Source organism: Perna viridis, chromosome 15, assembly GCF_037379345.1.
Source record: "Perna viridis isolate PV_CMFRI_1.1 ecotype Kerala chromosome 15, ASM3737934v1, whole genome shotgun sequence".
Lineage (NCBI taxonomy): Eukaryota > Metazoa > Mollusca > Bivalvia > Mytilida > Mytilidae > Perna > Perna viridis.
In genome coordinates, this window is record NC_142459.1 from 5,397,896 (window position 1) to 5,425,854 (window position 27,959).

The following is a 27,959-nucleotide window of genomic DNA, read 5'->3' on the forward strand; positions in this document are numbered from 1 at the left end:
CATTCGGTTGCTTTTATTTGGAGATAAATGTGTGATTTTCTCAAAAGTGCAAATCTGATTACAGAAAATGTTGTTGTGTGAAAGTATAACATATATAGACTGAAAAAGCATTGTTTGTTTGGTGTGTTTTTCTTGACTATGAAGCACTTTACCATTGGTAGTGTGAATTTTATGCGGACTGGAACTTAATAGAAACGGTCTATTTATTGGACTAAAATAATAAAAAAACGGTTATTATTTTTTAGATTTTATAAATGAAAGAACAAGTACTAATTTTTGCTTTAAACCGACACATTTTTGCAATAAAAAGTAAAGGTTTTTTACTATTATGAATTTTTGTGATGCATGTGAAAAAATATTAAGAAAAATTAAGGTACACTTCAATTTAAGTACTTGAGTATTCCACAGCTTTAATATTGTTATTGTGCATGCAAAATCTCCAGAACTGGATATCATTCCCTAACAATATTGATGAGATTGTTTTAAAAGGTTATTTGAGATATTACTCCATGTCTTGTTAATACTAGTCTTGATGATTTAGTTTCCCCCTAGTAAAATCTATTGAAAAGTTATTGGTCACAAATCGAATGGTAATCGATGTATTGGCCATGCAAATCGAAGAGTGACAGATGATCATTTTGAACGATGAGTTGCATTTTCATGTATGTCGGGATCAAATTTTTAGTCGTGTCTTGGCACTTTTTTTAAATCTGTAAACTATTTTATCCTTCACATAAGAAGAAACGCTCAGAATATAAAATGGTCGCCTGGTTTCATAGCCAGTATACACACGGTTGATAATGAGGTCAAGGTGAGAAAGAATACAAAACAAAGTCGGTCTAACACAAGCGCCACATCGTGCCATTCACTGTAACACTGTGATGCTTCCTCGTCAGATTTGTCTTTTCTTTCTAAAAGGTCGGTTAAACGCTTTAAGTATTCATCGCTTTCGTTTACACGCTTTATACTGTTATTTCTGTCGTTGATTCGTCTACAGTTTTCTTCCTTATCAATCAAACTATTACGATATGAATTATTTTCTATGTGTGATGCGTCTACATTATTTTGAAGCTCATACAACTCGCAATATTTCGTATTTTTTCGGACATTTTCGGCGTCTTCCGTAGAAACACGTGACCTGGAAGACATTTTGTTTTTGTCATGTTTATGTTTCGGACGGTGACTTTGAAGAGATATGAATAGACATTTAGCAAGGCAGCCTAAGATTATGGTCCGAATCCACCGGGGGACTTTCGTCGGTCGGCCTCGCTGATGATGTATGCTTAAAATCCATACAGATGATAGAACAGACATACAGCTCATCGACAACACTATCATCAGATATATACCTGAAATATAAATGGGTGTCGACTCATTAAAGCGGCGAATTATACATGTTGTGAAAATTCAAAGAGAACATCCCATTAAAAATGCTTTGAGATTAAGGGCACATATCTGTAGGTTTTCATTAATTTTCTTTATTTTTAACCTTTTGAAGGAAATACAATCATCCAAAATTCGTCTTAATCCGGTCGGTTTTTGTTCTATGAGATACATGTTTTTGTAAGTCATAAAGCACATTGCCTAATTTTTAGTTTAATGAGAAATCATATGTTATATCGTCATCTAAGTAGAACAAGTAACCGTTTTCAACTTGTCTAACAAATAAATTGTCACTAATCTGTTACGTTTTAGGAAGTGAATCTGAGATTCGCCTATCGCATAGAGAATAATACATAACAACTTCGATCCGTATCACAGGTTGTATCATCCCTGGGTATCTATATCAGAACAGAGGCCTCTAGACCGAGGGCTGATATTGATTGGGGGTGATACTTGATTATACATTCTATGGCAGAATATTCACATGATACAACCGACTGCGACAGTCGCAATGAAAGTTATAGGCAATTCTGAGTAGGAGTGCTATAAAGTTTAGTCAAGTGAAACAGGGGCGTGATTAAGGATAACAATGTGACACAGGGGTGTGATAAAGGGTAGGGCATCACAATAGGTAATACGGGTAAAATATCAGACTTTATCAAATATTCATAACTGCTGCATTTACTACTAAATAAATGATAAAATGCAAGAAAAGACTGTTTAGAATTCCACAAAAAGAGATGCGTAGTATTTCAGGAAACGTTTATAAGTTCTAATAAACAGGATGGTTTTAAAGCTAGCTGAGACTTGAAAATTTCTGCAATGATGAAAGCTACTTACTAATAACAGAAATTGATTCTGACGTGGAAGGCATCTTGTCTGCTACCATTAACATGAAAACAGTAATCGTGAGAAGAACGGAGAGTCCCAGAGTTATCTTCTCACCGCTCTCCGGCGGAAGTAAGAAACCGGAAATGCATAAAAATGACAAAATAATGCATGGAATGATTATGTTCATGAAATAATATTTCACACGTCTCCTGAGATGGATGTAAAACGTCACATCGGGAAATGGTTCTGTACAACACATATAGTATATTACGTTACGTTGAACTTTGACTTTTATTAACTCCCACTCTCCGTTGTCGACAAGATTTGAAAGATCAATTGTCTCCGATCGGTTGAACACGTTCACCTGTGTAGATAGATTGAATTAACATGTTTATTCTTACAATAAAAGTATTCATTCTTTTGTGGGGAGAGGGGGGCAAAATATCGCAACTACATGTCGTTATTATGAAGCTGTAGACAGTGTAATTGTGCTGCAAGTTTCTATTTACACTAATCAAATACTAATATTGAATTAAAAATGTTCTTGTTCTCTTATAAATATTACCGTATAACAGTGAGAAAATTTCAAACTTGCGTAGATTTAACTGCAAGATAACAGCTAGAAGAGCAAATCAAAAACTTCCGAAAGTGAACGCCCTTTTGGACCCCCTATGAGATTCTAATCATTCGTAAGTCTTCGTAAAAAATGAAAAGGAAACAAGACGAAATTATCGCACTAGGTCACGTGATAAATCCTTGTCAATACAGAACGATGTATTGCCGATAATTAACGACTCTAGAGGACGCCTTAACTTCAGTTCCGGTATAAGAACAAAACATATTTCTTTGGTGAAATAATCCAATCCTTTCAAATGTTCATTGATACACATCCCACGGGAAAACTATTTACTTAAATATTGATAGTGTGACAAACTTTTGCCACTGATAAAGTGTGAAAAATTCATTTTTTTTAATCCTATAAATGTGAAATCAGGATGTCGATTTGAAACGTTAAACGCTTTTTATGAGTTACAAAGAAGGGAAGTGTAGCTCATTGTGGCATATTGCGACAATTTACGACGCTTCCCTGTTCTACGATCTTTTATTCAGCTATGTTATCGCTACAGGTCTGAGTCAGAAATATAGAAGAAAGAGGGATCAGATACAGAAATTCATGAAAGGGGATCTCGGCCATCACTTCCTCATTTGTGCAAAGATTTTACACAAAATAAACAATATTTGCCAACAGAAGTGAAAATAAACCACCGGAAACCCCCGTCATATCCGCAACTGTTTTAGGGTCCTAAGACAGCTTTTTACATCGGTCGTTACGCAATTGTAATGACAGTTATATTTGTAATACTGCACAAAATGAACCACACTTAAACGGATTGCTCAGGCTTAGTTGCTGGAGTTTCATAGTTTTTTTCATAATTGAATACTCCAACCCGTCAAAAACAGACGTCTGTTAAAGTTATTTTTATGCACGTGTTATAATTCGAATGCATTGTAAACTTATGTAATTTAGCACATCCCACTTTAAACCGAATATCCTTTAATTGATGTTTTTAGAGAAACCGTTTTAAAAGAGTAATCAAGGGAACCAAGGTTATAGCAGTAATCAAAAGAATGTAATCCAGAGACAAAGACCAGACATGGAAAACAGACATAACCAACAAAGAACATAAAGTAACAAAAATCATACATACAAAGTAACAAAAGCAAATAAGCAACTCGGACTCCACTTAAAAACTAAGAGCATGGACCAGGTGCACGGTAGGGTAAGCGTCCTCTGCTTTTCTAGAAACACCCACCGAGTTGCTCGTAAAAAAGTCAAGTCCGTGGTAGACGACAGAGGAAAGGAAAACTATGACACGTTGAACAAATCAGTTTTCATGGCGCAGATGGATACACCGTAACAATCCACGAGTTCATGATGACGACCATAAAAGTGTACACAGTATACCTGGTGGCCATGGTAAGCCCAAGAGCCGAGCTTCAATTTGCATATCTGGTCATCAAAAGGAAAATAGGTAATGTCAATTTTACAGGAACTCCTAAATCTTACAACTGGTCCCCAGAATACTCTACTGGTATTGAAAACCATGGCAAGGCTCGGCATGTACCCGGATGTGTAATCGTCTACACTAAAAGAGGAAATAAAATATTTTCATTTTATTTCAACCTGACGTATGAGACACAAACATTAAAAATATTTCTATTTTGCTATAATCAAGTAAAACCCAAACAAAATTCAATGAGACTTTCTAAATCGAACTCGGGTGTCTGGTTAAGGCAGGTTTTCTATTTGTCCATTGTTTGGTTTAGAAAGGTTTCTTTGTAGAATTTGTCAAAAGAATGTGGGACAATAATTTAAAAGACTAATTACGTTAAGACAATAAAACAGAGAACGACAAATAATTTTGTTTTATGAAATTCAAGTATCAAAAAAAATAAAAGAAATAAAATTTGATTATACGTTACTTTTTACTTTGATTTTTTGGTTATCAGATAGGACCATATAATTGTACGCTAGCAATTGTTCGCCAGCTTCAGTCTAGCAAAAATACCCGGATAGTTAGAATTGGTAGACTATAGAGTAAAACATTCGATGTTTTATGCGGGAGTTCTGTTAATGGATAATTATACCTGTTGTAAAGAACTACGTCTGGTAACCATAACCGATCACATGGTACCCGGATGCTCGTAATGCCTTCATAATCATCCGGTGACCAGTATAGTTTCTCGTCATACCACTCCTGAAACGAGGAAGGTATGGATAATTTCAAAATGCTAGAATTTTTTATCGACAACATATTTGTCAAGTGTGGTGGACGTGTTTTTCAACAAACAGTCGGCATTCCAATGGGAACAAATTGTGCTCCTTTACTTGCTGACCTATTCCTTCAGTCATACGAGGCTGACTTTACAGCTGATCTGATCAGAAAGAAAGAATATCGTTTGGCTAGATCCTTCAATCTCAGTTTCCTCTACTATATAGATGAGGTATTATCTTCAAACAATCCTAATTTCGGGGATTTGATACATCACATCTACCCTAAAGAACTTCAGACACAGGATACTACAGACACTGTGAAGTCAGCCTCACATCTTGACCTACACTTAGAAATCGATGATAAAGGAAAACTATTGACCAAACTTTACGACAAACGTGATGACTTTTCATTCAGAATTGTTAACTTTCCTTACATCTGTGGCAACATCCCTTCGGCTCCTGCGTATGGAGTGTTCATATCACAACTCATACGTTATGCCAGAGCTTGCCGAAACTACGCAGACTTTTTGTATCGCGCTAGAACTCTAACAAATAGGCTTCTGGAACAGGGTTATGTTGCTACAAGATTGAAGTCATCACTACTGAAGTTTTATGGTCTTTATCATGAACTCGTGGATCGTTATGGTGCATCCATCAGCACCATGAAAACTGAATTATTCAACGGGTCATAGTTTTCCTTTCCTCGTTTGTCTACCCCGGACTTGACTTTTTATGAGCAACTCGGCGGGTGTTTCTAGAAAAGCAGAGGACGCGTACCCTACCGGTGCACCTGTCCATGCTCCCAGTTTTTAGTGGAGTCCGGGTTGCTCATTTACTTTTGTTACTTTGTATGTATGATTTTAGTTGCTTTATGTTCTTTGTTGTGAATGTCTGTTTTCCATGTCTGGTCTTTGCCCCTGGATTACATTCTTTTGATTACCGCTATAACCTTGGTTCCCTTGATTACTCTTTAATGTAGTGAACATGTTGGTATACGTATACTTGTACGTGTATATATTATCATGTGGACGTCGCGCGTTTATATTTAAGTGTACGCAATACAATATTGTCCGACATGTTCACATGTGCAAAAAAAAATAAGCACGGGGGCATTTAGTTTGGCAGAGCAATGGGGGTCCAAGCGGCATCCCGGTGAGGTCTACTCATTCATTATAAAATTTTGTTTCTGTTTTTAATTATCTCAATGCAATATGTGGGCTAAAATGTGCGAAGTTTAGTCTAAGATCTCCTTGTATAATTTTCTGGATCGCAGCCTCCCAATTAAAAAAATTCTGGACCCCGCCCAATTTCCTTAGCAGAGGTAAACATGATCTTATTAACTATGTAAAGATTGGATTTAGTTTATAATAGGCCTCAATACACTTCTATATCACGTCTTTTTCCCCTACATTATTTCTACTGTAACTGTAGTCAATACGACTTAACTAAACAGGCGATCCCTTTCAGTACTTCCGTTCGTTCGTCAATATACTGGAAATCACTACTAGGCCTAATTGTAAAGTACAAAAATTTGCCTCTACGTCACGTGCTTTTCTTCTGCATCAGTTTGGTGAAGTAATCAATAATTATCTCGTTTTCGATTGACAACTTTGACTTAGGCATTTGATAATTTGTATAATTGGCATAAATAGTGCATCTCTCTGCTGCATTTAATTGCTTTTTAATCTTGAACTGTGCTGTTGTGTAAGAGTATATTATCACCAACAGAATAAAGTTCAATTTTCAAATGGCAAAGATCGATGCCACTCCTGATAAATGTCATTTCTGTCTGCTTATCACAATGCCTTCTTTCAATTACCATTTGAATGGTTGAGTTAATTTGACTTGGAACGTAAATGGTTACATCTTGTTCAACTGTTGTAGATAGTAAGAATAGACTTATTCCCTTTAAATAAAACTGACAGCATACAATTATAGCATGTTCATAAGGTCGTTATATATCGATGATTTTGTCACTAAATCAAAGGTTACAGCCTGGGTACGGATTCTATTTTCTGTGCCAAACCCTACCGGTGCACCTGGTCCATGCTCCCAGTTTTTAGTGGAGTTCGAACAGATTCAGTAAAAACAAAGGTTTTTTTTTATACAGGATGCGGTGGCAGATCCAAGTTATATGTATTGAGGGTTTGAACGTTGGAACATCCCCACCCCTTTATAAAAAGTGGTGTTAACTAATTACACAGTTTTGGCACAAATGAGCAAATGAAAATTGAACCCTCTTTTGGACCTCAAAATATTTAGGTCCACATCTTTGTTTAACTAAAGGTTTTAATTACCACTTCCATCCAGACGTTCGTTGTGAGAACTTGGTTCTTCTCATCCTAGAAATGTAAAGAATAGTTACTTAACTTTGCTTTGTTACACTGAAAAGGGGGAATAACTCACATACTAGACAGACTGGATTACTGCCGGCTTGTGAAGATATATAAAAACAGTTAGTCAAAAAGAAATATCTGTGTAATACCACTCGCGGCAACATTTGTAACCGTTTCCAGATAATTGTTTGTTAATTTGTGTTGTTTTGTTTTGTTTTTTTTATTTAAGTACCATTCTGAGCAAGAATTAGGCAAAATTTGTATAAGGTGTGGCGCTCAAATAAAAAAAATACTGAGATTATATTGCATTGTCCAAGTATTTATATCTCATAACCTCCTAGAAAAAAGTGTTTGTAAAGTTTGTCTTTTTAAGATATTGATTGGTGAGGTTTAGTTCAAAAATTTCTTGCACTTTTCCCTATATACTCAGTCAAATAATATTTACGTCATAGATGTTTCAGGATATATTTAATAGCTTTTTGGTTGTCTTTTTGATGTATTGAATTTATTTGAGACAAAAAAGCCCAAGTGGAGAATTATGATGTGCCACCCATTGCCTGACTCTTGCACAGAATGGTACATTTTGTAAAGGTATTCGCAATTGGAGTAAACTCAAGATAATGAAATTCGTGTTTCTATGGCAAGCAAAAAAAGTGGACAAATATGGGTGTTTTCTATTATTAAAGAAATCTTTTTTTAATATTACAAATTTCATTTCTTTGATATTAAAAAATCAATTACTAATATTAAAATACATTTTCCAATATAAGAAAATAGATTTGTTGTATTCAATTACAATTAATTTTTTTAATATTTGAAAGAGTAATCAAGGGAACCAAAGTTATACATGTAGCGGTAATCAAAAGAATGTAATCCAGAGACAAAGACCAGACATGGGAAACAGGCATATACAACAAAGAACATAAAGTAACAAAAATCATACATACAAAGTAACTAGAAACACCCGCCGAGTTGCTCATAAAAAGGCAAGTGCAGGGTAGACGAAAGAGGAAAGGAAAACCAAGAGACATTGAACAAATCTGTTTTCATGGCGCAGATGGACACATCGTAATGATCCACGAGTTTATGATGACGACCATAAAACTTCTGCATGAATGACTTCAATCTTGTAGCAACATAACTCTGTTCCAGAAGCCTATTTGTTAGAATTCTAGCACGATACAATAAGTCTGCGTAGTTTCAACAAGCTCTGGCATAACGTATGAGTTGTGATATGAACACTCAATACGAGGTGCTGAAGGAAAGTTGACAATTCTGAATGAAAGGTCATCACGTTTGTCGTAAAGTTTGGTCAATAGTTTTCCTTTACCATTGATTTCTAAGTGTATGTCAAGATATGAGGCTAACTTCACAATGTCTGTAGTATCCTTTATCTCAAGTTCTTTGAGATAGATGCGATGTCATCTAGAAAATCATTTTGTAATATTAAAAAAATGTGGCTGATTTTGCAATATTGCAAAGTGTTGTTTTTTTTATATTAGAAATTCATTTTCTAACAAATTAATTCTGTAATATTGCAAAATGTGTAATATTTAATAATATTACTAAATCAGGAATTTGTAATGCCAGAAAATTAATTTTTAATATTACAAAATGAATTCCTAATAAAAAAAAAATTCTAATATTCAAAGAATATTACAGAATATTGATTTTTGTATACTATGGCTTACTATATGAGATTTAGTAGCCATGTTCAAGTTTGAATTATGAATCTTTATGCTGAGATTTATTACCAAGACTAAATGAGACTGAAAGTAATTTGTAAAAAATTTTTTTTAAAAAAGAAAACCGAGGTGATCGCAATGAGTCTTGTGAAAAAAATGTCTTATTTTCAAAGAAAACATACCAAGTCTAGAATCTGTGTCAATGCAAGTCCTAAATTGATGTCCACGGATTTGGACGAATTGAATACAGGACGAACGGATTTCTCGTACCCTGCCATTAAATTGTGCATGAGTCGATGTTCAGCTGACACGTTAGAGAACCTTTTTAAACAGTCTAAAAATAGAAAGTAATCATTGTAATGAGAGACAGTGACAATATGTTATCCTCCGCATAGTGGGGTTAACCAGGGGGGTGTGATTGGACATCCTTCTTGTTGGGGGATTTGGTTAATTTTGTGCAACCACTGACCGAAAATTAGCTTAAATAGCATAGAACACTCCCTCTTGCACTCGGGTCCATTATATTTAAACGCGGAAGTTAGCTTTTTTCATTAAAACACGAAAGAAAGAAGTACTAGAATTTAATTTAAAAAAAAACAATATTTCAAAACGTAATCGAAGAATGATACTGTCAGATGAGCTTTTGGATCTGATCTAGATACGATAACGTACCCCCCCACCACACACACACACACTACGCTCCGTTACGTTATCGTGTCTAGGTCTGATTTTCCATTTTCAGTGCAAATATAAACCTCTTTCAAAATCATGCTACTTATACATGCAAAAGTTCTGGGGTTCATAAAAAATCTCATGTTGAGAATTTTCTCAAATCTTGAGTTTAACATCAAATCTTTAATTTCAAGTAATCTGATTGGTAGGAATTTGAGTTGAGGTAAGTTTCGAGGAAATCTCAATTTCAGACTTTTTATGAAACTGAGCACTGATGGATCCTATACCAGTCGGAACCCTGCCAGACTAATTATACGTATGTAATTTGCCGGATTACATTTACATGGAATATGACGGGTGTCGCTGGTGTAGCAGGACATGTTTACTCTTGCGGGTTCCTGATGTCACTTCCGGTTTGTTTTCGTAGATTTTATCGGTAGTGCTTTAGTTTTTTTTTGTGTTAAGTCTTTTTCCATTATCATTAGTTTGTATATGTACAACGTACATGTACTCTATTCATTCGTTTAGCTCCTGGAACGAGGTTATGTTGCTACAAGATCGAAGTCATCACTACAGAAGTTTCATGGCCTAATCATGAACTATTGGATCGCTACGGTGTATCCATCTGCGCCAAGAAAACTGATTTGTTCAACGAGTCATACTTTCCCTTTCCTCTTTTATCTGCCCCGGATATGACTTTTTATTCGGCGGGTGTTTCTAGAAAAGCAGAGAACGTTTACCCTACCGATGCACCTGGTCCATGCTCCCAGTTTTTAGTGGAGTCCGAGTTGCTCATTTTCTTTTATTACTTTGTATATATGATTTTGGTTACTTTATGTTCTTTGTTGTGTATGTCTGTTTTCCATATCTGGTCTTTGTCCCTGGATCACATTCTTTTGATTACCGCTATAACCTTGGTTCCCTTGATTGCTCTTGTAATATATTTGGATTTTGGCGTATCTAAACTGTCCCATTATTCACACTGCGGTATTTTTATGCCGATGTTTCCATATTTACAAATCTGTCCAGACGTACTGAAAAATTTAATAAAGCTGTTTAATTTATTCAAATTCAAATTAAAATAACGAGACTTCTGTCTTAATTTCCTTTAACATGCAGAAGACAAAAAAGGCATCTAGTGTTTCTGTATTAAATTAAAACGTATACAGACGGTTTAATTAAGGCGATTTATTCACATTGTAAAACATTGCTACTACTAATGACAAGTTCGTGCTTAGCTGTTGGTTTTTATCGCGCTATTGTCAATACGTTGAACTTGTAGGACTCTTGAACTATCATTAAGTATAAATAGCTACGGGGCTTTACATACCAACAGAAATATAGCCATATAATAAAGTGGTATTATCTTGCGGATTTGAGTACGTAAGTTGCATAAACGGTAGACATTTATCGCAATAATTAAGTTTGACATCCCAAGGCAAGATTAATTCAGAGAGTTTCCAATAATACCGATTTGTTTCCTACCATTTACATATTGTATTTATGAGATTTCCAATTAATACTGTAGAATTGTGGTATCTGAGATCAAAATCGAACTTTGTTTTGTTCGGAGGAAACTGCTTTATTGCAAATTGTTCCGAAAAAACACAATGTCAGTCACCTTGGATTCCATATACAATGGCGCATTGGAACACGTGACCGAGTTTTTTTCACACTTGAATTATGGGTAACAGTAACAGTATAATCTTGAGTTTAACATAAACTAGCGCTTTCTTAATAGCATGCTGTATTCTCCTTCAAATATTTTCAATTGTATTGAAGATGGACTAGCAGTAATAAAATCGTAAATGGACGAAACTTCATGTTAAATGTAACCAGCTTGTTTCACATCAAGAAATCACACTTCGAGATAATAACGAAATGCGTTCGAGCGAATTCTGTCTTTATTTTTATAAAGAACAGGAACAGATCATTTTTTTTTTAAATGGGAGACATGCTAAAGAATCCTTTTATAATACTGAATGATATATTTACAAAGCTGCTCGAATCGTAGTGTTTCGTGGCACGGAATGGTGTTTTTGCAGTCCATTTGTCCATGATTGCAACAGCAGCATGTTACGACTCACTTTCAATAATGAAAAAACGAACGAGTGTTTATGTTCTGAAAGCCAGTGAAAATTAATTGCATGCATGTGGTGCGATTTTTTTTCCGGCGCAGTCGGTATAGTTTCACCTTTTACCCTTTGACCTTAAGGACGCTCTTCTATGGAAACGCAAATCACCTGATCCCAATTATGTTTCCCGATTGGCCAAATACTGCTAACTTAGTGGTATTCGAAATAAAGAGCTGCGCTTTAAGCGCATGATACGCCTGTTGCCTTTTTAACATGTCCTTATGCTTCTAATGAATTATATGATCAACTAGAAATACTGTGAGCTCTGTCAAATACCACTACCAACCGAACCCCCCTCACCAAAACCCCATAAAAAGGTAAATAAAAAATGCACAAAAAAATTGGCAGTATCAAGGCTATTTCAATTTTAACTAAGTTTGTTGTCTTGATTTGTCACCCATACATGTTTAAAACACACTTTTCTGACAAGGTTACCAAGTACCTTTTACATATATATTTATTAGTCGATCATCCCAACAATAGGTCTGTTTTAAACGATTTTTCAACGAATTTTCCTTGGCCGATTCCGACTTTTTTTAAAGAGTAAAACTTCATACCACGGAAACGTAAAATTTGACATTTATGCAAATCAAAAGGGAGCTTACTTCAATAGATATGAACAATTCATCAATTTGAAAGTTTCATAAAAAGTTAGTGACAGTGTTTTTGAGTAATTGTGCGAAAACTTGAAAATCTCCCTTTTTTAAGTATAAAAATCATAACTCAGACTGAAACGAAATATCTAAAATTTATAAAAATCAGAAGGGAGCTTACTGTACATCAATAGAACAATTCATGAAAGTTTCATAAAAAGTTGAGGGAAGTGTTTTTTCAATTATTGTGCGAAAACTTGAAAATCCCCATTTTTTAAGTATAAAAATTCATAACACGGAAACGAAAAATCTGAAATTTATAAAAATCGAAAGGGAGCTTACATCAATATATATGAACAACGCACCAAAGTTTCATATAAGAACTAGTGTGCAGCAAGTCTCTGTCTGTTTCAGTCGTAAATAAAGGTTTACTTCGATGAGCAGTAAATGAAGTTTTTCCCATTCTAAGCCGGTAATAAAATATGCACGTGACTTTTAAACCACCGGGCGATGATTAATTTTCTGCGAGTTTTGTTGCCTTTTTACCTTTCCTAGTTTTCTACTGATTTTATGGGCGAAACGGATTTTACTCCAGTGCTCTAGGGGATTATAAGATATTTCCACTCTCGATTTGAAGTCTAAAATATAACTAATCTTGTTTTCCCCTCGAGACTAAAGGAGAATTTTTAATATAACTAATATGATCTGGCTTTGTTTTGGAGCTTGAACCATAATTTAGAGTTTTTAATGAACTATGTGTTTGAAGTTTGTACACAGTGAATAAGTTCTTTGGCCAGTTTTCTTTATTATTGGTTTTAGATTTTATACAGCGTGGTTCACATGACTGTTTCAACATAACAAAAACAATATTTATTCTTTATAATATTAACTCATTGCAGTTTTTATAGAAAATCTATAATCAATTTCCTGAAGGCATTCGCAAATATCAGTAATTAATTGCAAGTCGGCTGATATGTCATGTAAGATTTAATTAGTCATTTCTATTCAATACACATCACCGGAAGTGCATACTGCCGATCGAAGAAATAAATACAGTGGAACCAATTAAGTAGCATTCTTCGTATATAAAAGACAGGGGGTGATACATAGATGTTAAAAAAAAACAGTTTAGAGTCGGACGTCTTCCCGATAGAGTACGGGACTCCAGTCGGGAAATCTTAACATGCAGTAGCGCGATAGCCTATGCGGCTCGAGACGGAAAGTTTCTCCGGTGATAGCCCGATAAAATTAATTTTTTTTCTGTCATTCATAAACAGTTACAGACCACATATATGTAACTAGTCTCAGTTTGTCATTCATTTGAGATAAATCTGATATGGACTTTTATGAAATTGGCTTTTCAAATGTTTATCGTTCTTGAATTTGTTTGTTAAAGATATGAATGTATGTAACCCCCCCCCCCCCCCAATGATCTTTCTACTGAAAGGGCTTATTTGCAAGATCTTTCTACTGAAAGGGCATTTTGGCAAGATCTTTCTACTGAAAGGGCTTTTTTGCAAGATCTTTCTACAGAAAGGGCTTTTTGCACGTACACTACAAATGTGGCGAAATATTTGGTAGGTTTATATACATCTTGTGTCACCTTTACCATTGGTAGTGTCTGAAATTTTTATAAAATTTTTGACATTCAATTTATTATCAAAACTGATAGCATTACGATCTAACATTTTTGATCAAATCTGATTTAAAGTATATTTATTTTTGTAATTTAAAATATAAGAAAAACCTTAACAGTTTTGACAAACTGATTTTCTGGTCAAAACTCTTTATAACCACATTTTTTTCCGAAGAGATTAATATCATATCACGTCTGGTATGATCTATGCTAAAAACGATGGCTGCAAATCCCCGGATGACAATCAGAGAAGCAGTTTTTCACTTTATCATTCAGTCCATCACTGATAAAAGGTTTAGCTGGATATTGCCCTTTGCCATGGTCGGGAATTTATATCCGTCTATACCATAGTAACAAATGAGATTTTGGGTACGATAACCTCGGTTTTTGTATCATCATCATCATTAGTATTCATTTCAAAGATCATAATCTAAAATTGAAAAAGGATCGTCTGTTTAAGCAGACGTAACTCTGGCAACGTTTACTTGAAATGATATCGACCTTTGAACTTTAGTTGCCTATACGAAAGTTTAGTTTACATCAACAATTCAAAAGTTAGTTTCGTTTAGGAAAGAGTAATCAAGGGAACCAAGGTTATAGCGGTAATCAAAAGAACGTAATCTAGGGACAAAGTCCAGACATGGAAAACAGACATACACAACAAAGAACATTAAGTAACTAAAATCATACGTACAAAGTAACAAAAGTAAATGAGCAAATCGGACTCCACTAAAAACTGGGAGCATCAAGTCCGGGGTAGACAAACGAGGAAGGAAAACTATGACCCGTTGAATAAATCAGTTTTCATGGTGCTGATGGATACACCATAACGATCCACGAGTTCATGATGACGACCATAAAACTTCTGTAGTGATGACTTCAATCTTGTAGCAACATAACCCTGTTCCAGAAGCCTATTTGTTAGAGTTCTAGCGCGATATAAAAAGTCTGCTTAGTTTCGGTAAGCTCTGGCATAACGTATGAGTTGTGATATGAACATTCCATACGCAGGAGCCGAAGGGATGTTGCCACAGATGAAAGGAAAGTTGACAATTCTGAATTAATTATCAATTATCTAAGTTAACACTCTAATTGAAAAAGATTCAAACATTCACATTGGTGCGAAGATACAATAGTGGTCATTTCAGATAGGGAAGACATAGGGAGGTTTAATGTCAGGTCAGTGTTTTATACCCCCAAAGTGTACGTCCTACTTTCCTTCCTTTCTTCCGCTACGCAGAGGGACACCATCTCTTATCCGTAACGGTTCCTCCTCCTACACCGCGAGTGGAATTTAATGACATCTTTGGAATCTTTAATTACAGAATTAGTACATATTCCTTTTTTGCACCTCCTATTTCAGATTATGATATTGGTGGTTTCACATAGCAGAACATGGACTAAGTCATTTATGAATATGGGGAAATGAGGGTACCCATCTCTTATCCGTTACTCTTCCGATATCGCCGAATAGAATTCAATTGAACTTTCACAGAAAATTCATTACATTTTCTCATTGTGTATTTCCTATTTAAACTTTGACACAAATTAATTTAGGGTTAACTTAGTATAACAATCATTTTGCCACTTATGACTTTGGGGACCTGAAGGTTCCCAACTATTCCTTCTACTCTGCTGAATGAAATTTAATGATTGTTTTGTTTTTGCTTGGTTTTTTTATTTAATGCAACCTTCAATTTTTTTTCATTTTGTTCGGCTCTTACAAGAATTTGTACTCATGGAATTACAATTAAACAGATAGGAACTCTTCTTGTAAAATGTTAAAGGATACATTTTAGTGCTTAAGTTAAAACAAGTTGTCTGTAAATGAAAATGAATTAATTTTCCAATTCACATTAGATTAGATTAGAGTTCTATTTGAAAATTTTAGATAAGCCAGTGTCTTATATTCAATACCTATTCTCAGTGGTAATGATGTATCAAATTGGAGCGATGAAGAATAATAACATGACCAGAAAGAACAAATGAGTTCTCCATCTGCTCAGTTAACTTCAGAATTATTTCAGCACTTGAAAAGACATAGATGCTAATCGAGTTATAATAGTATGCTCGAATTAATTTGATTCAGGCGCTTGTAATCTTTATGCTTATTTGTGTTTCGATATTCTTTGATAAGATTTGAAGTATTCTATGCCTCGTTCTTAAGGTCTCCCTAACGTCCAGATAGTTTTTTTTACAACATTCTTAATTGCATTTAGTCGATACAAATAAGATAAATCTTGTTCCTGATATGTACAAGATGAAAATAGTTTAGGTAGGGAAATCATTTCTTTTTCAAAAGTGTGTTACGTTGAGTTAATGGGGAACAGCCTAGACTTACGTGTTTTAAGCGAAAATGGCCACGAAATGTTTTGGGCATGCGCAAAAAAGGTAGCTAGGTAGGGATCAAAGCATGAAACAGATTTTTGGTGAGTTTGGGCTAAAATTAATGTAGATAATAATATACAGTGAAACATCCAGAGGTTCGACTCCACATTTGTGAAAAAGTTTGTTAATTTCGTGCAGAATTAAGGCAAGAATTAACAAATAATTACATACAGGTTGGTGTAATGTAGGTCAACAATTTAGTGGAACTTTTAAATGGCTGAAATACCAGGTACAGATTTAAAGTAGCAGACTGAGGCTTTTTAATCACCAGATGGGATGTGATAAGTGCACGTAAAAAATCCCTCATAATTCACTTTTATTTTAATGCAGAAACAGTTACAGATATCATAACCTGTCTTTTTTATTTGCCCTTTGCAAGCGTTATCGTTCTTGGTTTGTTTGATAATGCAGGGTTTCCTCGAAATTGCAGATCTGTAGGCAAAAAAAACTATAGAAAGGTAAAATATGGCATATGTACTGTGAACTGAAAAAGCATCGTTTGTTCGGTGGATATTCTGCATAATGAATCATATAGTACAGAACTATTTCAAGAAGCAACAGATGTATCGATTTCGATATCTCTACATGTACTATCATTGGCAGTTTCTGATTTGTGTACTAATTAGTATTTAATGACGTACATGTAGAGATATCGAAATCGGTACATCTGGTGCTTCTAGAAATAGTTCTGTACGTAATGTGACCTAACTTCCGACAGAAAATGAAGAAAGCTGAATGATGAAACAACTGCAGCATTGAGTATGCAGGTCGAAATGTTGGGCAAAAGAAAAGAAAATAAATATTCGGAAGGTGTCGGAACTTGTTTCCCCTTAAGATGCACAAAACGGCTAGAGTTGGTAAAGTATCAATCCTTAAAGCAGTAGTGAGACAATTCCAGGATAACTGATTTAGACCCACAAGAAACGGACTAATACAAAACAGGGCTATTGATCATATGTTCTCGCAATGAAATACTGCAATCAATTAATTAATCTAAAAAGATGGTACTAACAAAATAGGTGGTAAAAATTGAGGACGATCATTCCAACTATTTCAGACAGTGATTCCGAATGACGAACTACAAATCAATTAAGAAGTTGATTGAATACTCGGAATAAGAAAAAGAAGAATATTATTGAATTAATTCCTCTTATTGTTACTAAATGTTTAATCAATTACTGATTTGGTCCAAACATCAGATATTGGTAACTCAGTAACATGATTGTTTAGATAATTTTCCTTCTGTAATCTACTTCCATCGGAATGAATAAGTCAACCCGAATTCAATCATTTACACTGATATACACAACATGTTGAGCTTTGAACTGTTAAACCTGTCCAATATTGTGACCGGTTGGGCAGATGAAGACATTTAAGAAGGGTGGGCTCCAGGAAAAAAGGGAGGGCTTTCATTACTCATTTTTGTAAATTTTGAATGTAATTTCAAAATTATCCGACAAATGTGAGGTTTCAACACCCCAATCCGGAGATCTGCCACTGCTTGCAATTGTCTTGCACTCGTTGTTTAATACATGTGAACATGCTACCCTAATTATTATATGATAATTTTGGCTAACAAAATAATCTGCTTGGTCCCCTTCCGAAATGTAGAATGTTGCGTTTTAAACTTACTTTAAATTTCAAAATTTCTTTCAGATCATATGATTAAAGCAAAACCAGAAATCTTTGAAATTATCCATAGATACATACCGTTCTAAAGAGTATCACAAACGTACATATATGACCAACATTTTACTAAACTTTCCATACTGAGTTACCGGATGGACAGAAGTTATGTCATAAGAACACGAAACAAATTACCCATGTGGCACGTTAATGTCCTTTGTTCTAATTTATAAAGCATACATGCAATGTATATTTATAATAAAAAAGAGAAATGCAGTATTGGACGCAGTTGGGAATTCACCAAACATGCTTTTTACTACTTACAGAGCCGGTCATTTATTTGTTTCAGCTGTTCAGAACAAATTACAAAGACAGAATTGTGGCATGATTTAGGAAAGCCTTTTTACGTAATCTATTACATCTTTTGATGGAATATATTGTACTGCAGACGTAACAGACCTAACCGCTGACTACAATTTAATTTAAAATAATCAAGATCAATAATTATTTAGTTAACCGGTTTATACTGGAGCCCCTGGAATTCAGAATTCATTTTCTTTCTGTACAAACTTTGACTAAATCATCTCATTCCGGAAAATGGAATATTTTTTCCTAACAGCATAAACAAAATGATACATATGTTCCTATTAGTAATATTTCCGTCAATTGAAAGATAAGTTTGTATGGAAAGTATGATCAGGCCAAAGATAATATATCTGTGTCCTGCTTCCCTACATATGCTTTTTTGTGCCCACCTGAAACACTTTATGGCCATTGTGCCGCAATAATCGTTTTATCGAGAATGGTTTCTCTATTAACTAGATGTAAATGTTTTTGAAAAAAAAAAAACTCCTCCTTATTATTTTTCTTACTTGTAGCGGTAAACGAGACTAGTATTTATTAATTTTGTTGGTCTTAATTATCCACAACGCAAATTGATTAAAACTGCATCAACCGAAACTTCTTAATAATTTCGGTAATTTATTATGCAGATAATTTGTATTGACTGACCATAGCGCACAACAACCGTACCATAGGATAAATCAAACTCGCATTGACAGAAAACGTTTTATTCTGTACATAGCACTATGGCAGATTTTGTCAGTACTTCAAAACGCTTCTTTTCATTTTAAACATCGTTTCCCTAGGGAACAAATAAGACTGATATATGTCTTATTCTGTGTCACCGTCACACACAGTGTAACTTGTTTAAACCGAACCCTTAATAATCCGAAAACCAGTCTAATGCAGATGTATATATCGATTTAAATGTATTTTGAACCTTAGTAATCAGTATACCTGCCTATTCCGAACACATGACTAAACCGAACACCTGTCTAATCCGAACAATTCTCTAAACCGAACACCTGTCTAATCCAAACACATGTCTAAACCGAACACCAGTCAAAACCCAACCAATTTTAAAGTTAAAAAGGGATTCGGTTTTAAATTAGACAAGTTTCGCTGTGATTGACGGTGAGACAGATTGAGTATGGGAGAAATCCCCTGCACAGAGGTTAAATTCGCTATTTCAAAGAGTAATCAAGAGCACCAAGATTCTAGCTGAAATTAAAAGAATGTAATTCAGGGACAAAGACCAGACATGGGAAACAGTCACACAGACCAAAGAACATAAAATCACCAAAATAACACAAAGTAACAAAAGTAAATGATCAACTAAATGACTCCACTAAAAACTGGGATCGTGGACCAGATGCATCGCTTTACATCTCCATTATGCAAATAGGGTAGGTAAGTCTCGTCAAGTGACTCCGTGACTTCGTGAGAACGGGTCCTCATCTCCCATTCAAATGCATTGAGATTCGTCATTAACATACCATTGAGTTCAATGTTAAAAGCAAAATTTTTTTTTGTGAAAAAAATACTGACTAAAAATGACAAATATCTAGTTCTACTTGATAAAAATGTTAAGAAAAGCATACAATAGAAGAGAAGTGAACAATAAAATGCAGACCGGTCTTCAGATCTCAATAGTTCTACATCTAAAATTCCGGAAGGAAAACTGAAACTAGAACGAGACTTACCAATCCTATTAGTACAATACACCGGAAATAGTTTCGCAGATTTTAGTGCTCATGTCCAGCGATGTTATTTTTCGCATCTTGTATAGCAGAGCCTATTTATAAGCGGAGCGATACATAGTGAATCAGGAAGTGGTAATAGGTCTGCGGAGGAGAATGATATGGAAGAGGACCGCCATGATGTTGTTATAATTCGAATATAATCTCCTTCCTTACAAAAAAAAATGAAATAGTATGATTAATTTTGTTTCAGTACTCGTTGAGGTTACATATATTTTACTTAGTAGGTACCGTCCACAATCTAAAAAGTCGAAAAAAATTCAACAACCATGTCTAAAATCATAAAAAAAACTATTGTCAAGGTTGTTCTTGATTAGGGATGTATATAATTAATATAATTATAAATAACTGTAGTTAGTTTAAATAATAGTGGTTCAGAACCTTTTGAGTTACAGGCTTCCCAATGGAGGTACTCCCTACGCGTGACGGTTGGGCGGATGATGTCGAGCAGCTGGCCTTTGACGAGGGTGATTATATTCCAACTCAACGAGTGGTCTATTGGAATTACCTTGTCGTCTTTACGTCCGTTCGCCCGAATTACAACTGTTTCGTAGGACTTTGCCGTTTTCCGTATTATGGAATGATAGAGAATATTTTCGTCACAAAAATCATTGCTTCCATTAGATGATTTGGTTTTTAATTTGGTTTGTTGACTTCCTGTATCCTGTATCCCGACAACGCTTAAAACTTCATGTTAACATTATGATTACCAGTTAGAGCCAGACTTATAAAAGGGACGGAGCGTGCGCGTAGTCCTATACATGTATATGTAGATGCTCTTGAAACATGAAAGGCGGCTTAAAATTGATTGTTCTGTCGAAAGTGACATGTATGGAGTGAGGAAGTTTTAACGCAGGCTCATAAAGGAAGTCTAATTCATACTGTAACGTTTTCGGCGTGCTTGAATACTTCAAATTTATTCAAAATAAGTTAAAATACCGTTCGTATCTGTTTTCACAGAATCTGAGATGTTCAATATTTATGACACATGTTATTGTTCTAAATTAACCACACTACCAATAAAACCAGAAGCCTACACAAAAAAACGCATATACTAACCACTTAGCCGTAACCCAAGTTCCTGGAGCACCTAGCTCCCGGAACACCTAGTTCCCGAACACCTTGTTTCTGAGACACCTAGTCTCGGAGCAACTTGCTCCCGAGACACTTAGTCTCGGAACACCTAGCTTCTAAGACACCTAGTCTTTGAAACACTATGTTTCAAGCAAGCCCATAGATACATGTAGTTACAAACTACCTGTTCAAGGGACTGCGACCATTCCCTAGCTAGAGAAATTACAGTATCGAACAACCCGGTAGTTTGCAACTATCCTAAAAGCTAATTGTAAACTTCTTCAAAATTAAACTGGAACTTCTAGGCTTTGGTTAACCAAACTTACTTCTTGCCTTCCTTAAGTTTCAGCTATTCTTTCGGTTATTATTACTTTCAATCTTTCTCTGCCGATTAAACTAACAAACTGAACCAATTTTGCAAGGAATTGCCGCTTTATATACCAAAGGCGCGTACCTCGCCGAAAAGATCCAGAAACTGAGAAAGCGTCTATAACAACCGCAAGTGTGAAGTGATGATTTCCAGTCATGTTTCCGACTCTAAACCAAACAAATGGATATTTTATTATAAATTTGAACATTTTGTCATGAGGTCACGTGATTTTTTTATGTCGTTCCCTTAAGTTAATATAATGCTCCCTTAAGATATTCTTATCTTGTTCCGGAAAAATATCATGTCGTTCCCTCAAGATACTATGTCGTTCCTGCAACATATTATGTTTTTCAAAAAGGATTGCTATATCTTTTCTTCAAGAAATAACGTCGTTTCCTCACCTGAATAAGTGGTGGGAACGACATTTATGTATCATGTTGAGGGAACGACATACACAATATTTTTGCATTACCGCATTCTGCCACTGTAATATCTTTTACAATACCTGTAGATTAATAATTCAGTAGCAGATGGTTGCAGATAAATAAATAAATAAATAAATAAAAATAAAATTCCCCATCCCATTCAATTCTATCATACATCAAACAATAGGCAGTCATAAAATCATCTTCCATACTCCTCCCAACAATATTTTTTTTTATTGTTGATCGGTTTAGAAGTATTATTGTCACGAATAATAACTCAGTTTATACTATGTGAAATAATGATAATTATATTGTCAATATAAGTAACATCTTGCAATCTTCAACATAACCAACAAAATAAATTATAATGGTTATAATTTATTGTAAAATATTAAATACCAAATGACTGTATTTTTTTCACAATTTAAGTAGCTGTCTTTGTAAAAATCATGCAAAATCTGAAAAATGTGATACATCCCAAAAAAGGCTACATATTTTTTATTTTTGTAATTAAGTTGTTTTATGGGTGTATATTATGAAATGTGTAATTATTCATTCCGATCTGTCTGCTCTTAAGGGATAATCAACTTTGAAAATCCGGTAGATTTTATTGTATATGATTGTCATTTACATAGATATCTCCCTTAATTTTGAAATCTACAGTGCATTCTATATAATTTATATCTCCTATGAGCACGGGTTATATGAAAAATCAAATGTTAATTTCTGTTTACTAAATTATTTTATAACAAAATATCACAAATAAAAATATGTAGACTTTCCAACAGTGTATCATATTTTGCATGATTCTTAGCTGGAGTACTACTTAACATGTACTTTTACATGTAACGGTATAAAGAAGACAATTAAAATATTCACGTGACTTTAAACTTAATGTTAAACAGTTGATTTTTTTATGTTGGATCGATGTTTATGTCACATATCTTTGTATCAGATCGATGTTCATGTCACATATCTTTGTATCAGATCGATGTTTATGTCACATATCTTTGCATCAGATCGATGTTTATTTCTCATATCTTTGTATCTCTATTGTACTCTGCTATAAAAATTCATCAATGTAGCTGTTATGAAAGAGAAAGAACTTTGTTTTTAGGAGACTATTGACATTTGTAAAGGGTACATCTGACAAAACTGGAGTATAATTTTGTAGGTCAAAACATGTTCTCCCGTTACACAATGAAGAAGATGGGAATATGTTTTTAATTAAATTTCGTAATTTATAGTTCCCATTTAAACAATGTATTTCTGACGCACCCATATTTTGTGATTTTGCATGCAGAAGATCTCTGTCAATATCTCCTATATGTGTTCAATATAACGTGATATAGCATGCACTGAACTGTCGTAATTGTATAAAGCACACTTTCTTTTACACTACATTTACGCACTCTTGATATTAACCTTTCTGGTACTTTGTTCACTGTGTTACGGGAGAGCATAATTTGACTCACAAAATTATGCGCCGCCACCGAAGATCGAACTCTTGACCGTTCGGTGACAAGCCAGCGACCAACCAATTCATCTAAAGAATTCACCCTTTAGCGAAGTCAATTGACTATTTAATCTCACTACACATCACAACGCAGATAGGCTGTCCTGCCACAATTGAAATAAAAATATGCTCACAGTCAAGTTAATTCTATCTTTTGATAGAGAAATATTTTCGACTTTGAAACAAAGGAATAAGAATACAATAATAACATTTTTTATGTTGTGTGTTGAATGGGATATCCATGGCATGCTACATGCGGGGTCGTCAATCCGTAATACGGAAAACCTGACCGTAAACCTTAGTCGTGCACCGTGTTGGGAAAGATGCCACGTTCCTTGCACGTTAAAGAACCATGTTGTGGTATTCAATAGAAATAGGAGCCTAGGTTTCGCTACAGGAGGCTATATCGCCTCTCCCTATTTCCAGTGGCAATCAAAATTCGTCGACCCAGTTATCCATGTATTCCATCCCTTCTGAGCTCACCTAGCCGAAGGCTATGTGCGCTATTGCCATCACTTGGCGTCCGTCGTCGTCGTCCGTCGTCAAAAATCTTCTTCACTGCCATTACTTGACCAATTGATAACAAACTTGTTCTGAATGTTCCTTGGGGTATCGTGCATAGAACTGTTGTGGGGATTTTTGGTCCGTCGAAAAACATGGCCGCCGTTGCTAAAAATATAGGGGTCAGACAATAGTTTTTCGCATATATCTCCAAAAATGTTAGGTTTAGCCAAATTCTGAATGAGATAAAATTGTTCAACACGATGAGATCTATCTGTGGTCAAATTTTCATTTCAATCTGTTGAGCCATGTTGGAGTTATTGCCCTTTTTAGACTTTTTTTTTGCTATTTTTAATGTTATTCTTTCAAAACTCTTCTCCTATGACACTACTCGACCAATTGAAACCAAACTAGGTATGAATGTTCCTTGGGGTATTGTGCATAGAACTGATGTGGGGATTTTTGTTCTATCGAAAAACATGGTCGCCATTAATAAAAATAGAACAAAGGGGTGACATTAAGTTTTCGCATATACCTCCAAAACCGTTAGGTTTAGCAAAATTCTGACATGGCGTTAAAGTGTTCAGCATGATGAGATCTATCTGTTGTCAAATTTTCATTTTAATCTGTTAAGCCATGTTGGAGTTATTGCCCCTTTTCGACTTTTTTTTGCCATTTTTTATGTTATTTCTTTCAAAATCTTCTCCTCTGACACTACTTGACGAATTGAAGCCAAACTTAGTATGAATGTTCCTTGGGGTATCGTGCATATAACTGATGTGGGGATTTTTGTTACGTCGAAAAACGTGTCCGCCGTTACTAAAAATAGAACAAATAGGTCAGACAGTAGTTTTTCACACGTCTCCAAAACAGTTAAGTTTGGCAAAATTATTTCTATAGCTGAAATGACCCTTATTATAAGGCCATAATATATTAGCCATTAGTAAGTCACATCTCTTTTGTATAGCACAACCAACATGAATCTATTTGACATGATTTAAAGTATGGGTCCCGCCCCTCCCCCTTCCCATTAAAGTATGGGTCCCGCCCCTTCCCCCTTCCCTTTAAAAATTATCGGTCCTTCAGCCAACAGAATAAACTCTGTACAAACAACAGTAATCTGCCAAATGTAATTCTATAGAATAGTTTTTCTTGTAGTCAATATAGTCTTTTGTTTGATCTACGTTTGTTTATCTAATTAAAATCTGTTTACAAAGTTTTTAAATTTTAGGAGGTGTTCGCAGCTAAAAAAAAAACGTTAAAAACTTCCACCATAGTGTTATACAATCGATTTGTCCTTCATGAAAATAACGAAAATGATCACATTAATATCTCTTGTTGATTTATATTCAATTTAGTTCAGTTTTCTAATTAAGCCGCTGTTTTTTTCCCAGAATCCAACAAATATTATTGCCAGACGTACTTCCGGCTCGCAAGTCAACCTTGCACCGGACAGACCATTTGAAAGGCTTCGGGTTTTCATCATGTAACAATTAATTATTAATTATCGTATTAATTATCAAGGTTAGAACATAGAAATCCACGTGTAGGTGAAAGTAAATGACCGATGAAATGTAATCTACCTATAAATAGCTAATAAAACATTCATCGGATTGATTTATGGGAAGATTAAGTAATAACGCACAGCTTACTTCCGGTTTTAAAGGTCTTTTGGTTCATTTAAGCAAAGTATATTAAGGTAACAGGATTAACCACGTACATGTACATGTAACACTATCTACCAATAGACACATCGCGGATTACAGAGCAGAAACTTCAGTGGCAGATCAAGGAGATACAAGGATTTGGCACGCCTCCTTTTTTTGGGGGGGGGAGAGGGATTTGCCATTTTCATGTGTACATGTGCAATCGATAAAAAAAAGGTAATATCCTAGCACCTTTTTCTGAGGAACCCCTGCTTGCACCCCTCCTTTTTTTCCGAGGAGCCCCGGCCGGCACCCCTTCCTTTGAAAGTGTCTGAATCCGCCTATGCACTTTTGGTTCTGATTCAGACCACTTATTAAATTTATTTTTAAATTGCTTTTCATTTCCATTAATTTCATGCATTATTGGAGAACCTTTCAATAAATCATTTATTCCATACGTGAAAAATGTCTGCAAAGTACATGTAGTAAAAAGTTTTTTTTACATGCAAGTGCAATCGATAGAATATTTAAAAAATGTATTACCGGTACTTATTGTATATAAACATTGCATAACAGAGTATATAAAATTGAAACCAGTCTTATAACAAAATCTTAATATCTCAATCAAAATATAAAGTATTCAATAAAAAATCTGTTTGAAATCATTTCTCGTGTATTTATCTTTGAATTTCTTTATTATCTCCATCTAATCTGACTCTACTTTGATTGCTGATAAAACGAGGAAATTAGGCAAATTATAACAACACAAGTTCATACCAGTTGTGAACATATGGCTTGTTTCAACATTTGCAAGAGCTAGAATGTTTAGTGACCCGTTAAAATGTCGTAAGTCACTTATATTAATCTTGGGTAATTTTGAACGTCGATATTTTACTTGCGTCACCAACGATGACAGCAATCCAAGCAGCCGCTCAACTCCGCCCGTCCGTTCGTGTGTCCGTCCGTCACATTAATGGTTACTTACTTCGTGTATTCTGTAACTCAAAAAGTATTGAAGCAATTATATTCAAACTTTGCACAGGGATTATTTACATAATTTTTCCCTACATTTGGAGCATGTTGAACTTAGTCATTTTTGTTACTATAAGTTGTGAACAGTACCTACTTATTGTATTGAAGCAATATTTTTTACACTTTTCACAGGGATTATAGTCATATACATATTGAACATGCTCACCTCCTATCAAAGAAAAATTTAATTTATATTTTCCCACATTCTGGGAATGTTGAACTAAGCCATTTTTTAACAGTAAATGCTATTATTAGAACATTACACATATATAAACAACAATTCAGTTTGTTTTTTTTTTTAATTCATGTTTATACATTGCATACATAATGAAGACACTTCCAAGTTATGTGCTGACATACATGTATATCTATTAGTCTTGTTTTTATTTTCTTAAGGTACATGTATAGAGCGATATCCATTTCTCTGAATCATTCTATAATAATTCATTAACCATTTAAAGATGTTAAGTACTGTAGCAGTCTTAGTAAGAATCATGCAAATTCTGTAACATGTGATACACGTGAAAAAAGGCTACACATTTTTATTTTTGTTATCAAGTTATTGTGTGGGTCTATATAATGAAATGTATTATCATTAATTTCAATCTGTCTGCTCGTAGGAGATAATCCACATTCAAAATCCATTAGTTTCTATTGTATTTTAGTGTCTTTTACAGTTATCTCCCTTAATTTTGAATTCTTCAGTACATTCTATACAATATGTATCTCCTACGAGCATGGGTTTTTATGAACAGTCACATGTTAATTTTTGTTTACTATAACATTTTCAAAGAAATATAAAAAATAGAAATATGTACGCTTTCCAACCATGAATCACATTTTGCATGATTCTTAGCTGCACTGCTCCTAAAATACCGATTAATGGCTGTTTAGTTCTGCCTTTTATCGACTTTTGTGTTTGTATTTTTATAATCTAGAACAAAAATGCATATAAATTCTAATTATTTTGGGTCCTCCATGATTTACATTTGTACATTAATCTTAAATGCACAGGCGAGTCTGTAATCAGATTGAAAATTGTAAAGTTGCACTTTTATTGAATTGTCGAAAAGTAACATATTTTTTGTTCATGTTGCTTTGCTGGCTACCTTCATGAACAATCTGCCAAACTTGACGTATGTTCACGATTTTTTTTCTCGCTTGACAAGGGTACATATGTTACGGGGTTGAACAATAATGATGAAATGTCTAAATGTTTTGCCAGCGAGTTC

At 34.6% G+C, this 27,959-nt stretch overlaps 1 protein-coding gene across 1 annotated transcript in view; it reads right to left on the minus strand.

Moving 5' to 3' along the window:
* Window positions 1–142: 142 nt before the first annotated feature.
* Window positions 143–27,959, minus strand: part of LOC148596681 (neuronal acetylcholine receptor subunit alpha-10-like) — a 29,856-nt gene continuing 2,039 nt past the window's right edge. Inside the window, exons 3-8 of the mRNA XM_088562796.1 lie at window positions 9,194–9,345; window positions 7,288–7,332; window positions 4,864–4,973; window positions 4,181–4,361; window positions 2,224–2,578; window positions 143–1,349 (exon numbers count right to left, since the gene is read on the minus strand). Of these exons, the coding sequence (XP_088418922.1) occupies window positions 748–1,349; window positions 2,224–2,578; window positions 4,181–4,361; window positions 4,864–4,973; window positions 7,288–7,332; window positions 9,194–9,345 (1,445 nt within the window). The 3' untranslated portion in view covers window positions 143–747. The remainder of the gene's footprint in view (window positions 1,350–2,223; window positions 2,579–4,180; window positions 4,362–4,863; window positions 4,974–7,287; window positions 7,333–9,193; window positions 9,346–27,959) is intronic.